The sequence below is a fragment of the Acinonyx jubatus genome, chromosome E1 (genome assembly GCF_027475565.1).
Source record: "Acinonyx jubatus isolate Ajub_Pintada_27869175 chromosome E1, VMU_Ajub_asm_v1.0, whole genome shotgun sequence".
Taxonomy (NCBI): domain Eukaryota; kingdom Metazoa; phylum Chordata; class Mammalia; order Carnivora; family Felidae; genus Acinonyx; species Acinonyx jubatus.
Window position 1 is genome coordinate 12,972,696 of NC_069397.1, and position 16,284 is coordinate 12,988,979.

Here is a 16,284-nt window from a genome sequence, read left to right on the forward strand (position 1 = left end):
TGAGGATGTGGGGCCTTGCCACTAACGGTAGTGGTGGGTAACCCTTCACCCCTCTCCTTGGTCCTCATATACCATGTGTATGATGAACATGGGTGGTGAATGTGTGTGAAGGAGTATATTTGGAGTGAAGCTGTATATATGATAATGTGTGTGTATCACTTCTGTGTGATGGGGCACATGTGTGTGACCAGCTACGGTGGTTAAGTGGGAGCACTCCCTGATGCCAATTTTTAAAAGGACGAGAAAGACAGTTTCTCCAGATCTGCTCCCCTCTGCCCAGGCTACTTTGAAGGATTGGCTGGGAAAGTCGGGGTTCTAAGGAGTGGCCTGGGAGCTCCCAACGACAACCACCACCTCCTCCCTCCTAGGTTACTCAGTGGCCCTGCTGCACAAGGCCTGTGGCCTCTCCTATGTGGCAGGGGCTCCACGGTACAAGCAGCGGGGGGCCGTGTTTGAGCTTCAGAAGGAGGGCAAAGAGACCAACTTCGTGCCAGTGCTGGAGGGAGAGCAGGTACTTGCTGGAGAAGGATGCCCCCATTATTATAGATGGAGGATCTGGAAGTCCCAGAGGGAATGGGACAGGCTCCAAGGCACACCGAGGGGCATCACCTCAGCCTGGACAGAACTCAGACAGAATGCAGTGCCACTGCCCCAGCTCTGCATGTCTGGTTATCAACTGGCTTCCTCCGCTGTGGGGCATATGGCCGCTCACCCAGGCTTCTAGGTTTCTCTGGTGAACAGATTGATCTGGAATGACCCAAATTGGCAGTCCAGGAAGAACAGGATCAGGAGTCTAGGCTTGCTGAGGGGTATCAGAGGAGGCCTCCCAGCACCCTTGTGAGCTGAGCTCCTCCTGGGCTGTAGATGGGATCCTATTTTGGCTCTGAGCTGTGCCCTGTGGACGTTGACATGGATGGGACCACGGACTTCTTGCTCGTGGCTGCTCCTTTGTACCACATTCACGGAGAGGAAGGCAGAGTCTACGTGTACCATCTGAACAAGCAGGTGGGAGTCTCCATCTTCGCAAACTTGCTGAGCTTGTGGGTGCTTAGCCTGCTGCAGAGGTGATGGAGGCTGGGAGCGCCCTGGCTCTGCCTTGCTTGGAAGGACAGTGCTGGGGAGGTGCGCAGGGTGGATGGTGGACAGCTGGGGCGGCTGTTCCATTTGTTCCCCTGCTCCACCTTCTCACTTTCCCCACCCCATCATCCCATGTTGATGATGATAACATCCCAAATAGCTGCACGCTCGACAAAGCATGTTTTGTCTATGATCTTGCTTGTTTCTCACTGTAACTGTGTTTCTCATACTGTGTCACTTCCATTTTACAGATGAGGAAGTTGAGGCTCAACGATGTTGAGACTTGCTCAAGTTTACATAGCGAGTGTGTGGTAGAGCCAAGACTAGAACCCGGGCCTCCCAATTGCCAGTGGGGTACCCCTAACTGTGGGAGCAGAGGGAGAAGGCTCTGGGTCCTAGCAGGCTCTGGGCAGGAGGATCTTAGCCTTACCACTCGCTTACTGTGTAGCCTTGGGGAGATCCGTTGCCTTTTCTGAGCCTCAGCCTCCCTGCTAGAGAATCAGAAACAAGTCCAGTGAGCATGCCTTCTGGGATGGCCGAGGTTGTGCACCCTGCATCCCTCTCTTGAGGGCTGAGCTACCTGTTTGCTTTACAGAATGGTTCCTTCTCTTTGGCACACATGCTGAGTGGGTACCCTGGATTCACTGATGTCCGATTTGGCTTTGCCATGGCAACAGTGGGGGATATCAGTCAGGATAAGCTCACAGATGTGGCCATTGGGGCCCCCCTGGAGGGTTTTGGGGCAGATGATGGTACCAGCTTCGGCAGCGTGTACATCTACAATGGACGCTGGGATGGCCTTTCTACCACCCCCTCTCAGGTAACCTGCAGGACTCTCTCCAGCCTCTACTATGAGATTCTGACCTCCCTAGATGTGATAGCCTGAGCCCCAAGTCAGCTCCAGTTCTAAGTGTCAGGCGGGTCCCAAAGGGTCAGCAGTGCCCAGTGAAGGACAGAAGTCACTTGGAGGTTCCAGGCCAGGACCTCACCCCAGACCCTTCCAGTGGGGTAAGAGGTTGTGGCAACATCTGTTTCTTGACCCGTATCTCCCTTTTTTGGCATTCCTGACCATGGACCTGACTCAGATTCTCCTTCCTCACTTTCTGTCCCTTCTCTGGCTCCTGCCCCCCCCCCACCCAACCCCATCCGTGCCTTAACCCTCATCTCCCAAGACTCCATTGCCAGCCTCTCATGTTACATAGTTTGTGGGCACTTTCACCCATCTCAGACCACGGTTGTTCTTCTAACTTCAGTTTTGTATGTCCAGCTGTGTCCCGAGCACCTTGCTGGATGGCCCCCCAGGCATCTCATGCTGCCTAACCCAAAGCATCCTCTCCTCCCATACCTGCTGCTCCTCTGGACCCCTTCTCCTATCCCCCACACATATCCTAATGGTTCTCTCCCATATCCAGCCCTGGCCTGGCTCCTGTCTCTCTCCATCCCTACCACCCCTGGCCTGGCTGCTCCTACTCGCCATCTTCCGCCCTGTGTCTGATTAGTCAGGCCCACCTCATTCCCCAGCCCCTCATCAAGCCTCCTTGCACCCAAACCCCCTCTGTTCCCACTGCAGTGACCCCTAGCTATGTCCTCAGATGTCCTGCTCTTCCCCAACCCCAGCTTTCATCACTTGCCATGTCAAGTCCCACCTGCCCTTCAGGGCTCCATTCAAATGCCATTCCCCCTGGAAAACCTTGCCCTTCTCTTTTCAGTTCCTCAGTTGAGGGCTCACTGGGGTGGGGATCAAGGCTTATCATGCTGATTTGAATAAAACCCAAAAGGGCTCCCCTTCCCCTCCTCCATGCCTTGTGCTTTTCTCTCCACAGCGGATCAGAGCCTCAGAGGTGGCCTCAGGACTCCACTACTTTGGCATGTCGGTGGCTGGTGGCTTAGATTTCACTGGTGACGGCCTTGCTGACATCACCGTGGGCACTCTGGGCCGGGCAGCTGTGCTCCGGTAGGGATTCGTCCTGCCTCCTGGGGTCCCAAGTCCCAGCCTCACCTAGTTGCCCTGTCTTCAGTGACCCCATGAAGACACCAGGCACTGATGGGAGAGAGTAAATGTGGTTGTTGAGGGCACTGGCTCTCGAATCTGCCCATCTGGGTTTGACCCTCAGCTCTCAATTAACCATTTGCCCTTGGGCAGGTTCTTGTATTCTGAGTCCCACTTTTCTGATCTGTAAATGGGAATAACAACAGCACCTCCCTCACAGAGTTATGAGGATTGAGAGAATCTTTGCAAAGATTTGGTACAGTACTCATTGAAAGCTATTATTTTGATGATATGATGATTTTCAGAACTTCTGTGTTCCATCCCTAAGGGAATTATCAAATCCTGTGGCTATAAATAATCTGGCAGAGCACCTATCTGTCCTGTGTGCTCCACTAAGCTCCAACTTGGCTGCCTATTTAACGCCCCTCTTGGCTGTTGCTGTCTGGCATCTCAAAGTTAACATGTCTAAAAATGGACTTCGTGTTCTCACCCACTCCTCATTCTCCCCAAGCTGCCCTTCCCCAGGCTTGCCAGCTAAGTAAATGGCACCACTTGTTCAGAACAAATACCCAGGAGTCATCCTTGATTCCTCTCTTTTCTTTCTCCCACCACCCCATCAACAAGATTTTGTTGGCTCTGCCTCCACAATGCCTCCCGGTATAAGACGCTGGCATCTCTCACCTGCACCACTGCCATGGTGTTCTTCCCTGCTTCCACTCCCCGTGCTCTGTTCTCCACATGGCTGCTTTTATCCTGCTGCTTAAAACCCCTCAGTGGCTCCCACTTAGAGAGTAAAATCCAAATTCTTTACCATGGCTCACCATCTCCATGGCTTGTCTCTGCTCATCCTTCCATCCCCATCTCCTCTTACTACCTTCTGTCTCACTAATTGTGCTCCAGTCGTGCTGACCTTTGTGTTCCTTAAACAAACCAAGTTCATTGCTACCACATGCCCTTTGCACTAGCTGTGCTTTCTGCCTGGAAGGAGGTTCCCCTTCTCTTCACACAGCTAGCTCTTGTTGGCACATCTCAAATGTCTCATCAGGGAGGCCATCCCTGATCACCCAACTAAGTAGCCCCCAATCTCTATTACCCTAACCTGTTTTGTTTTCTTAAAATTTTTTAATGTTTATATTTGAGAGAGAGAGAGAATCCAAAGCAGGCTTCAGGCCCCAAGCTGTCACTGCAGAGCCTGACACAGGGCCCGAACTCACAAACTCTGAGATCATGACCTGAGCCACAGTCAGACCCTTAACTGACTGAGCCACCCAGGTGCCCCCTATTTCCTTTTATCATAGCATTACCTGTACATAGGATTTTCCTGTCTCTTCTTATTTGCTTGTTGTCTATTTTCTCACTAGAGAAGAGACTTGTCTCTTTTCCAACTACTACATCCTGAAGATGCAGAACAGCACTTGGTATGCTGGAGATGTTCAATAAATATTCATTGAATAATTGAATGAGCCAAGCACTGAAGTCTTGTGGTCACTCCTCATGGTTCTCTTTGCTATCTTGTTTAGCTCAAGACCTGTGGTTTACCTGAATGTGTCCATGACCTTCACCCCCATGGCACTGCCCATTGGCTTCAACAGCAGTGTGAATGCTTTTTTGTGTTTTGAAATCAGCTCTGTGACTACAGCTGCTGAGACAGGTAATAGACAGCCTGGCTGACCACCCTCCCCCCTCCCCCCCACCCAGTGTTGTGGTGATTCCTTGTTGGCTTCTGTAGGGGACAGAGAAAGAGGACTGGGAGGGTGGTGGTGTGCCGGGAGTGTTATGAAGTCCTGGTACTTGAAATCCCTCTAGTAGAGCTTAGTTCCCTTGAGGTTAGGTTCTGCCTAATGGGAACTGTCCCAGAAAAGAGCGGTCTGCTGTTAAATCCATACTATGAAGGGATTTATCTGACCCTTGTTGGGCAGAAGGATTTTGGATCCCTTCCTCAAGGCTGAAGGATTGAGTTTCTGAAAGAAGACTCAGAAAAAAGGCAGCCATGCCTCCATCCCCCTCTCCTGTGCCCGTGTGTGTGTGCATGTGTTTGTAGGGGCTCCTGAGAAGTGCCTTTCCTCTTACTCTCTGATCACATCTTCCCTCCTTCCCTCCTCACTGTGTCTCCCTAGGCAGGTGGGATTAGATAACCTGCTGGAAGCCTGGCCTCTTTTTCCATCCCCATGCTTGGCATTGGTTGGGTGCCTTTCCAGAAGGCAGAGGATGGGCATGGTTTTCATAGCCCAGGTACTTATTGCTAACCCAAGAGCTCCCCTCCAGAATAATCCCTCAGCAACAGTCCCCAAGGTTTAATCTCTCCAGAACAATACCTAAGATGTCTCTTTGCCTCTTGCAGGTCAGAAAGCATTCTCCTGGGTGGGAGTGGCTTTCCTGTAGAAGGAGGCCTTCATCAAATCTGGGGGTAGAAAATGACAGACCTATCAGTTCCAGATGTATGGGATGAAAGATTCAGGTCACATTGCTTGAATAGCAGCTTCTGAGTGGCTGTGTGACACTGGGCAAGTGTCTTTCATTCTCTGGGCCCTGGTTTCTATTCTGTACAGTATGAGAGTTGGCCCAGGTAGTCTGTAAGGTGCTTCCAGCTCCGCTATCCTCAGGTCTTACTCTATGGTTTCTCTCTCCAGTCTCTGAATTATTCTTCCTCATAGTTTTCTCTTTCAATCATAGCCCTGGGAATGTGCTGCTTTGGGTTTGGGGCTGGGGCACTGAGGGACTAGAACCAGGTGCCAGAAGACCATGAGAAAAGTACTTTTGAAATGAAGAAACTTGGGATTCCAACACAAGGGACTAGGTGGGGACACCACTCAGGAAGGGCTCATAAGGAACTGCAGGCAGGCTAGGGGCCCTCTGTCTAGGGCTTACCCATCCCAGTCCTATCAGGAAGGTCTGGTCTTCATTCCCAGGCCTCAAAGACACAGTTCTGAACTTCACATTGGACGTGGATGTGATGAAGCAGAGGAAAAGACTGCAGTGTTCAGACAAGAATATTTGTCAGAGCCACCTTAGGGAATGGGATGGCAGTGTGTCCCGTCTTTGTGAGCCCCTCCTGCTCATTCCCACAGAGGGAAAGGTAAGTGGAGGAGTTTAGAAGAGAGTCATGATGGGTCTGGGTTTTCTTGAGAAAAAAGATTTGAGATGCTCGCCATGAAGGATATATACCCAAAACAAACTAGACAATTATAATAATCCTAGCAGATCAAGAACCATATAATGGCATGGGAGATGGAGTTAATTATACTAGAACTCCAAAGTAAAGAAATCTACTGAAATTGAACACTATGTCTCTGAGCTTCCTAGAAACTGGACACAAAGGGAAATGCTCTAATGGCTGACATTTTTCTTGGCAACAAATCAGGAATAACGGTGGATCCCCCCACCCCAGCCTCATGTCATCTCACCTAGTAGTGGGGCTGAGTGCCCTTATATGAGTAAACATCAGAAACATTGAATGAGAGAAAATAAAATAAAGACAAAAGGTATCATTTACAAAGGTTTACTCCTGACAGAGGTGCCTGGAGACATAAAAGACATGCGTTTGTCAGGACTCAGCCTTAGAAGGACCTATAAGGATCATTTATTCCAATAAACTTATAAGTTATGCTTCTCACTACATATCTGTTCAGGGTGTTAATTGGATTAAGAAAGTGTTTGTAGCAAGTCTATGTCTTCCTTAAATAAAAACTACATTTTCTACCTAGGGATCATGCTCACCTACTCTCAGGTGTTCAAAGCTCCTACCATCACTGAAAGGCTCACTTAAGGCCAATGGCACTCTAAGTAATCTCCTCATCTTCAGGTTTTACCTTTCTTTTTTTTTTTTTTTAATGTTTATTTATTTTTGAGACAGAGAGAGACAGAGCATGAACGGGGGAGGGTCAGAGAGAGAGGGAGACACAGAATCGGAAGCAGGCTCCAGGCTCTGAGCTGCCCGCACAGAGCCCGACGCGGGGCTCGAACTCACGGACCGTGAGATCATGACCTGAGCCGAAGTCGGACGCTTAACCGACTGAGCCACCCAGCCGCCCCAGGTTTTACCTTTCTAATAAGTCCTCCAGGTTGCTTTGAGAAAGACCTTTATGAACATAGATGTGACCACAATTCTTCCCTTCTGTGGCTTCCATTTGCCCTCCAAAAAATATTCAAGTTGGTTTGTAACTCTTGATGGCCAAAATCCCTTTGTGTTTGGGATGGGAACCATCATGAGTTTTCAGGCCTGAGGTTGTAGCAGATCAAGTGAGATTTTTCCAAAGCTCTAGGCAGCTTGGTTGAAGGAAGTTTCCCTTCAGCTTGGCTTATGTGGAAGAGGCTTATGACTTCTGACTCAACACTTTCATTGTTTATTTCTTATTATGACTACATCAGACTTAAAAGTATTCTTGTCATTTTTCCCCCACATGCCACTCCAATCCTGTATTACTTGGTGACTCTGTGGTAGCTCTGTGAGGAGGACTGCTTCTCCAGCATCAGTGTCAAGGTCAGCTACCAACTCCAGACCTCAGAGAGCCAGAGGGACCATCCCCACCCTGTTTTGGACCTCTACACTGAGCCCTTCACCATCTTCCAGGTGACGCAGCGAGGCGAGACTCCTGGGAGCCGTCCCCCAAAAAGTACCTGTTCCTCTAACTTTAAAGAATGTTAAAGTTAGGAGTACCCTCAGACAGTATTTGGGCCCCTTGCTGTTTAAACGGGGGAAACTGAGTTCCTGAGATGGTGTTCATTTGCCCAGGGCCTTACTGGTGGGTAACACAAGTCTCCAAACCGCATGCAAGGTCAGTTCCTTTATGTTCACAGAAAACGTGCTTGCTACATATTTAATGATGCATAGGAATTTGTTGTCCGACTAGGCAAGGGTCTCTGGTGATAGTGTGGTGGGGGTCCTGTGTGGAGTCTGGACTGGGCCAACCCGCTCCTTCCTGTAGATAGGATGCTCTTTAGTGCATCTGCCTACCCAGGCCCTGACCTCGGCCTTCAGGCTGAATGTCTGACCTACCCAGAAACTTGGTGAGTGTCTGTCACAAGAAGCTTCTCTCATAACTCAGAGAAGTCAGAAGGGAAAAGAAACAGTCAAATTTCTTTTTTTTTTTTTAATATTTATTTATTTATTTTGAGAGAGAGAGAAAGTACAAGCGGTGGAGGGGCAGAGAGAAAGGAAGAGAGAGAATCCCAAGCAGGGTTTGGGCTAGCAGTGCAGTGCCCACCCTGGGGCTCGATCTCACAAACCGTGAGATCATGACCTGAGCTGAAACCAAGAGTTGAATGCTTAACTGACTGAGCCACCCAGGCACCCCTCAAATTTCTTGATTCTTTGATATATAGGGTGATTTGGTTCTCTATACCCTGGCCCCCAGTGGTATTCTGTCAGTCTTCATTTAGAGGGTCTTATGGCATATAGAAAAATCAGCAAGATTAAAGCGACAACATACACATTTAAAATAATAATTACAGTCAGTTGGAATGAAAAGGAAAAGCCGCCAAAAGCAGTTCATACTGACATAGAAAATCTTCAGGTAGCGTACATATATTTCCAGGTAATCATAGGACACTCATGACTGTCTAATATTTTTACAACAATGCTCTATATAAATTAAATAAATATTTGGCTTAAGTTTTGGCCAGTATCCAATGAATCAGTCACAAACAGTGAATAGAAATAAGAGAATAATATAACTAGGGTGACTCTTTCCATTGCTCTTCTGCCCAGGAAGGAGAATTAGCCTCCCTATGAGCAAAGATTGTCGTCTTAATTCTTTTAGGCAAGAAATTTTATCTTAAATTTATAATAGTATATTTATTTTGTAAATAATTTTTAAAATTTTGGTATTGACTGAATAGATGATTCAGAAAAGATTAGGAGAACTAATGTAACAAATTTCATGAATAAGTAGATTATAATTAATTATATACATTCTGTTTTTCAAAACCTTTTTATTTTGAAGAATAGTCCAAAAAATTCCCATGCATTCTTTATCTAGATTCCCCCAAAGTTACCATTTTGATATTTTTTTTTTTTTCAACGTTTATTTATTTTTGGGACAGAGAGAGACAGAGCACGAACGGGGGAGGGGCAGAGAGAGAGGGAGACACAGAATCAGAAACAGGCTCCAGGCTCTGAGCCATCAGCCCAGAGCCTGACGCGGGGCTCGAACTCCTGGACCGCGAGATCGTGACCTGGCTGAAGTCGGACGCATAACCGACTGCGCCACCCAGGCGCCCCACCATTTTGATATTTTATCGTATTTGCTTTATCATTCTCTTATTATATATATATATACACACACACACACACACACACACACATATACATATATACACACATACATATATATGTGAATATATACGTGTCACACATCCATATATGTGTGCATATATACAATGTATACATATCACATATACATATATGTGTATATATACATATCACACATTCCATATATGTATGTGTATGTGTATGTATATATATATCACACGTTTATATTTTGCAACCATTTGAGAGTAAGTTACAAAGTTACAGATAGGATGCCTCTTAAACCCCAATACTTCAGTATATATTTCCTAAAAAACAAGGACATTCTCTTATCAAACCACAGTATGAGGATCAAAATCAGGAAATTAACAATGATAAAATGCTCTTATGTAATGTATAAACTTATTCAGATATCACCAGTTGTCCTATTAGTGTCCTATATGGCAAAAGAAAACAATTTTTTTTTTTCTGGCCCAAGATCATTCATTACATTTTTTCAATACTCATCTTTCTTTAGTCTCCTTCAATCTGCAATAGTTTCTCGGTCTGTCTCACCATTTTTCAATGGTACAGGCCAATTATTTTGTAGAATATGTTTCCTCATGATTACATTCAGGTTATGCATTTTTGACAGAAGTATCACAGAAGTGAAGCTGTGTCCTTCTAAGTGCACAGCATAGGAGGTACAACATGTTGATCTGTCCCTTTCTGGTACTATTTCCCTTTGTAATCAATAAGTATCTTTAAACTTTTTTTTTTAATGTTTATTTACTTTTGAGAAAGAGAGAGACAGAGAGTGAGTGGGGGAGGGGCAGAGAGAGAGGGAGACACAGAATCGGAAGCAGGCTCTAGGCTCTGAGCTGTCAGCGCAGAGCCCGATGCGGGGCTCGAACCCATGAACTGTGAGATCATGACCTGAGCTGAAGTCGGACGCTTAACTGACTGAGCCATCCAGGCGCCCCTAACAAAGAGATTTTTTTAAAAAAATTTATTCCACTAATGAAATGGGTGAGGAGAAATTATTTGGTGTTAGGTTAGGCACATAGATGTTTCCAAAGAATGAGTTCTAGCTGGGAGCTTAGATGCTTTAATCCTGCTCTCTCTCACTGGGCCTGGGTGAAAAAGCAGGCTACTTGGCTATATTAAAAGCAGAAGTAAAAAAAAAAAACCTGCCTCAGAGTGTGAAGCTAGCCAGATAGAGCTCCAAGATCTGACTTCTTCAAACTGCATCTCCCTCCTCTGGGAAGTAAGTTTCCTTTCTAGCTTTGGGCTCCCATTCCAGCTCCAGGCCATGGTAACATTCCTTGCAGAAAGCTACTGAGGTGGTCACTGGCTGCTGGGGAGATAAACACAGAGATTCTCCAGTTAAGGAGCTGGCTGTTTCCTTCATAACAAAAAAATAGATCCAGTTCCTTTAGAAAATTTGACTTTTTAACTTAACTAGGGCTGTTCACCTTGCCTGGGCCTTTTGGACCCTCTGTAACTTTCCAAATGATTTTGTTTTAGTATAGGCAAAATTACAAGGGGAATATTTATCCTACAGAGAAGACTAGTCATGGGGACAAGAACCTCACAGGACTGGACCTCACAATATTTGGGTTAGGTGTCCCCCCATTCCTGCTCCTGCTGTTCCTGCCTCTACTTAAAAGGACGAAGGAAGCTTTTTTTTCTCTTAGGTTTTCCTCCCTAAAATGTTCAGATTAGTGAGTTGTGAGCAAGCCTGCTGCTTAATTCCCATGATATAAATGTGACAGGCACCCCCACCATTCCATGAAGGTCCCCCCATTTTTCACCTTGGCCAGAGGCCTAAATCCCGGTGTACCTTTGTTGTAAGACCAAGCACACTCCGTACCCCTGACAGGTCAAGGAATGTCACAGTCACAGCTCTCTTGGCCATATGGGTACAACCCCAGTCTGTTGGCCTTCACGTCCTTCTACCTGCACCTCTCAGAGTCTAAGGAAGGAGAGGTATGTCCTACAGAGAAGATCGAGAGGCAAAGCTCCCAGGGATGGTGGTGTCCTTGGTCTGACCCCTGCCTCTCTCTGTTTGGTTATAGCTGCCCTATGAGAAGAACTGCACGAATAAGCTGTTTTGTGTTGCTGACTTACAGATGGCCACCACCACCTCTCAGTGAGTTGTCAACTGCGACTAACTTTCTCCTGAAGGTGTACCCGGCAACCCCCTCATCAAAATTTGACTTTTCCTCATGGCCCACAAAGGGCTTTGAATCTATTACCTCATTGGGTCCTCAGCCACACCATGAGGAAGGCAAGAGATTTGTATTTCTGTCTTATAGATTATGGAACAGACTCAGTGGCTGAGGGACTGTGTGGGATCACAGAGCTCATTTGGTGGACTTGAACCCAGGTCTCTGACACCCTGGACAATGCTATTTTCATACCCTAGTGTTTCTTGCTCCTAGGACTACCCCAGGTAGAGGTAGCCTCTTCCTTGGCTCACCTGTTAACCCAATTACTTAACTAATTCATTAAATATTTATGGAGCATCTCCTCTGTGCCAGGCACTCTACATGCTGGAGATACATCAGCAAACAACACAGACAAAACAGCCTTGCCCTCCTGGTGTTTTAGGAGGAGAAGATAGTAGGTACCTTTTATGTTGATGAGATGTACTATGAAGAAAAGGCAGGGAAGGTGGGAGAAAGTGCCGGGTGGGGGTGGATTGCAGTTTTGGAGTGGTCAGGAAAGGGCTCACTGTGGTGACATTTTGGTACACACAGGAGGAGACTGGGGAATGAACTCTGTGGGTGTCTGCAGGGAGAGCAGCTGCAAATTCCCTGAGATGGGAGCATACCTGGAGGTGGGAGGAATGGCCAGGACACCAGTGTGGTTGCAGTAGAATGAGGGAGAGGTACTGTGGGGGCAGGGAGAAAGGTTATATGGGACTTCTGAGGCCCTGCATAAGGGCTTTTATTGTGAACTGGGAAGCCGGACGAATGACAGGATCTTGCATTTTAACAGGCTCATTCTTGCTGCTGTGTGGTAGACTGCAGGAACAAAGGTGTAAGCAGGGAGATAGTAAGGATCTATTATAATAACTCAGGTGAGAAGCGATGGTGACTTGGGCCAACGTGGTAGCAGGTAAAGGTGCCTATATTTTGAAGTTAGAGCCCACAGGACTTGATGACAGATTGGATCAGGGGAGTAAGAGAAAAAGAAGGGTCTAAGGCAGCTTCCATGGTTTCATCCTGAACATCTAGATTTGTGCTGTCCAATACAGTAGCCACTAGTCACATTTAACTATTTAAATTAATTAAAATTAAGTAAAATTAAAATTTTAGTTCTCAGTTGAACTAGGCACATTTCAAGGGCTCAACACCCACATAGGCCAGTGATATTGAATAGCACAGATATAGACTATTTCCATTACTGCGAAAGTTCCCTTGGATCACACTGAACTCCACAATAATGGCGATGCCAAGAACTGAATTGGGGAAGCCTTTAGAAGACTGATTTTGGAAGGCAGGGTGGAGAGAAAGAGATAAGGAGTTTGACTTTGGACACGTGACGGTCTTAAAATGCCCTTCCTGGCTAGTAGTGCTGCACACATAACATGGCACTGATGGCCCATTGGCCGGAGTTGGCATCTGGGTGGAAGAACGCTGTTGCCTGAGTCCTGGTAAGCCTTTTCACAGACATTTGTAGGAATTGTGGATGGCTTAGTGCGGCCCATCCCAATTGCTAAGGATCCAGTTCAAGACTTCTGAGTGTTTTGGAATCCAGCCTAATAAACAGATGCAGCTGTTTCCAACAGGAATTAATTACAGCCAAGAACTTCCCTCCCAGCCAGCTCCTTGGGATATATATAGCACACACAGCTGGCCCTACATCACCCCCTAGTGTAAATAGTAATCAGTCTCTTCTTTTTTCAAAAAGTATGATTGAGTCTAATCCTTAGTTAGCATCCAAATGTTTCAGGGGTTTCAACCTTTTTATGGACATGGATCTCCTAAAGAATCGAAGGAAAAAGCTCGAAGATGACATAGGCATAAAACATAAGTGTTTGCATTTGGAGCCCTCTGAAACTGTCCCTGGCCCTCAGGTTAAGAACCCCTGTGAAATAGAACAGTGGCTCTCAGATCTCTCTTGTGGGCTCTAGAACAGTTTAGCCAACTGATGTTTCAACATCTCCACCTTGTTATGCCATAGGCACCTCTTTTTATATCCCTGCCTGAACTCATCTGTCAGCTGCCACCCTCTGGTCTTCCTCCAGTGTTCTCTCCCTCACGAATAGGACCACTTGGTCATCCAGTGTGAAAATTCAGGGCTCATCCTTGACTCCTCTCTCTGCTGCTCTGGTTACAAGTGTGGCCTTACCATATCTGGTTTCTATCCCTTCTCTCTATCCCCGCTACTACTATATTACATCAGGCATTTGCCACCTTTTTTTTTTTTTTTTTAATTTTGTAAAATGTTTATCTTTGAAGGAGAAAGGCAGAGTGTGAGTGGGAGAGGGGCAGAGAGTGAGGGAGACACAGAATCCGAAGCAAGTTCCAGGCTCTGAGCTGTCAGCACAGAGCCCGACGTGGGGCTCCAACCCCATGAACCAGGAGATCATGACCTGAACCGAAGTTGGATGCTTAGCCATCTGGGGCGCCCAGGTGTCCCAGGCATTTGCCATCTCTTCAATGGATTTCCACAGCAGGCTCTAGTTGTCTCCCCACCCTCTCTCCTGCTCATCAATCTATCCTCTTCTCAGTTCTGATAAAACAAAAAGAATACTACCACAACAATAAAACACATGTCACAATACTTCCCAGAGCTTCATATTCTGTTTTTGAACAGATTTCCTAGGTGGGTAGGAAATTTTCCTTATATCGCTAATATGTTCTCCTGCAGATCTTGGTTATGGATAGTGGTTCTATACTCTGGGGTCCCACAGCACCTCAGTGGACTGAAGGAAGCTCTCACAAATCCCAAGTCTTTTCAAGTCTGAACAGACTGTTTTAAACCATACATTTAACCAACTGAGCCACCTAGACGCCCCAGTATTGAGCAGAGTATCTGGCACAGAGAAAGTACTCCATAAGTATATATGAAATGGATGAATTTGTGTAATGAAGTACCTTGCCTAGGGTTGCAGTGAATTGGCAGTAGAAAGAGTATTTAATTATAATTTTCCCAACCCCCTTTTGAGACTGTTAGACCTCAGGCAAATTAGACTCTCTTGGCTTCTGTTTCCTTTTCTATGAAATGGACAGTAACCATACTATTTTATACAGTTATTACGAGGATTAATTGAGGATGTGAAGCATCGAGCACAGTCCCTGCCATATAGTAAGCACCAAATAATGGGAAGCATTATCACCGTCTCACATAGCAACTGGGGGGGGATAGCAGTCCAGGTGTTTGCTTATGTTGAGGGGGAAGAAAATCTAGGCTAAATGTATCCTTTAGGCAATTTAAGAAGTTAGTTAAGATTGTGCTATTGTATTGCATTGATGTTTTTACAGATCAAACAAATTGGTAACATGTATCTATTTGCCTACTGCTGTGCAGGCAGGAATTGGTGGTGGGTCTCACAAAGGAGCTGACTCTGAACATTAACCTAACTAACTCTGGGGAAGATTCCTACATGACGAGCATGGCTTTGAATTACCCCAGAAACTTACAGTTTAAGAGGATACAGAAGGTAACTACGATGGCAGTTTTGGAAACATACACTCATGGCTGTCCCTTCCTGTACACCTGCTTTTTTATGGCAACTCTGAACTGGTCTCCCTGCCTCCAGTCTCATCCAGGTCCATCCAATAAACTAGATGGATCCCCTCCAGTCCAACTGCATGCTGTGCTATGGGTTCAGTCGTGCTATTCTCTGCCTAAAGAGCCACCGGTGATGCCGTTCTGCAGTCACTCCTTGCCTGCAGCCTTTCTTAACCAGGGTTCTGAGAGGAAAATATTCTCTAAGTTAGCCGGGACCGGGAAAGTAAAAGTCTGCCCTGCCATTCATCAACCTGGGATCACAGACACAAAGCCAGCTGCAAGATACTAGGAAACAATAATTCTCCCAAGGACATCCTGCAGCTGTGAAGTAACGCTGAAAAGTGTTCTCTAAAATCATAGGCAATCAGAGACTTTGCTGCTTGAAGTTCTATCTGTAATTATGAAACCATCTCACTCTTGACTGGATAATATGTCACTTTGAAGAGAAGCTTTCATCTGAGGTACAGCGCTTCAGACAAAGCATTCTGGACACAACTTTACAAATCCACCCTAACAGTTTCCAAGGAAGGGGTCCCTGGGTCTGGCCCTGCTTTACTTAGTAGAGCCTGTCAAAACTCTGCTTTACTTATATTAAAATTTTTTTTTCAACGTTTTTATTTTTTGGGACAGAGAGAGACAGAGCACGAACGGGGGAGGGGCAGAGAGAGAGGGAGACACAGAATCGGAAGCAGGCTCCAGGCTCCGAGCCATCCGCCCAGAGCCCGACGCGGGGCTCGAACTCACGGACCGCGAGATCGTGGCCTGGCTGAAGTCGGACGCTTAACCGACTGCGCCACCCAGGCGCCCCTGATATTTCACCTGAACTGTATCCTTCCCCGGAATCCTTTAACTGTCTTTGCTTTTGTTTGGTGAGACAGACATACCCTGGTGCAGTTTTCCTCATTGTAAGCAATCATTAAACCTGCCTTTGTCAAACTACAGGTTTGTCCCTGGGGTCTTAGGCTATTTGAGCTAGGATAGCATCGATTACCTGAAAATAATGAAATTGCCTCATAAGCTTCTTGAGTGGAAGTGGTGTTGCACTATCCTTGGGAGAATTAAGAAAATTGTCCATGAAATCACCTTCTGTATTCAGTGGTCTAGATGAAGATCCATGGTTGAGAAAGGCTCCGTGGCAGTGCTTGGCTCATGCTAGCCTTCCAGCCCATCTCAGGATATTAAGTTTGCATTGGTCCAAGGCCCAGTTCAAATGCCTCGCTACCAATGAAGACTTCACAGATTCCTT

At 46.5% G+C, this 16,284-nt stretch overlaps 1 protein-coding gene across 2 annotated transcripts in view; it reads left to right on the forward strand.

Moving 5' to 3' along the window:
• Window positions 1–16,284, forward strand: part of ITGAE (integrin subunit alpha E) — a 72,995-nt gene that overhangs the window by 42,287 nt on the left and 14,424 nt on the right. For both annotated transcript variants that reach the window (XM_053211887.1, XM_015085640.3), the window contains exons 13-21: window positions 369–511; window positions 865–1,005; window positions 1,673–1,897; window positions 2,901–3,031; window positions 4,588–4,718; window positions 5,977–6,143; window positions 7,509–7,637; window positions 11,372–11,445; window positions 14,835–14,967. In XM_053211887.1, the coding sequence (XP_053067862.1) occupies window positions 369–511; window positions 865–1,005; window positions 1,673–1,897; window positions 2,901–3,031; window positions 4,588–4,718; window positions 5,977–6,143; window positions 7,509–7,637; window positions 11,372–11,445; window positions 14,835–14,967 (1,274 nt within the window). The remainder of the gene's footprint in view (window positions 1–368; window positions 512–864; window positions 1,006–1,672; window positions 1,898–2,900; window positions 3,032–4,587; window positions 4,719–5,976; window positions 6,144–7,508; window positions 7,638–11,371; window positions 11,446–14,834; window positions 14,968–16,284) is intronic.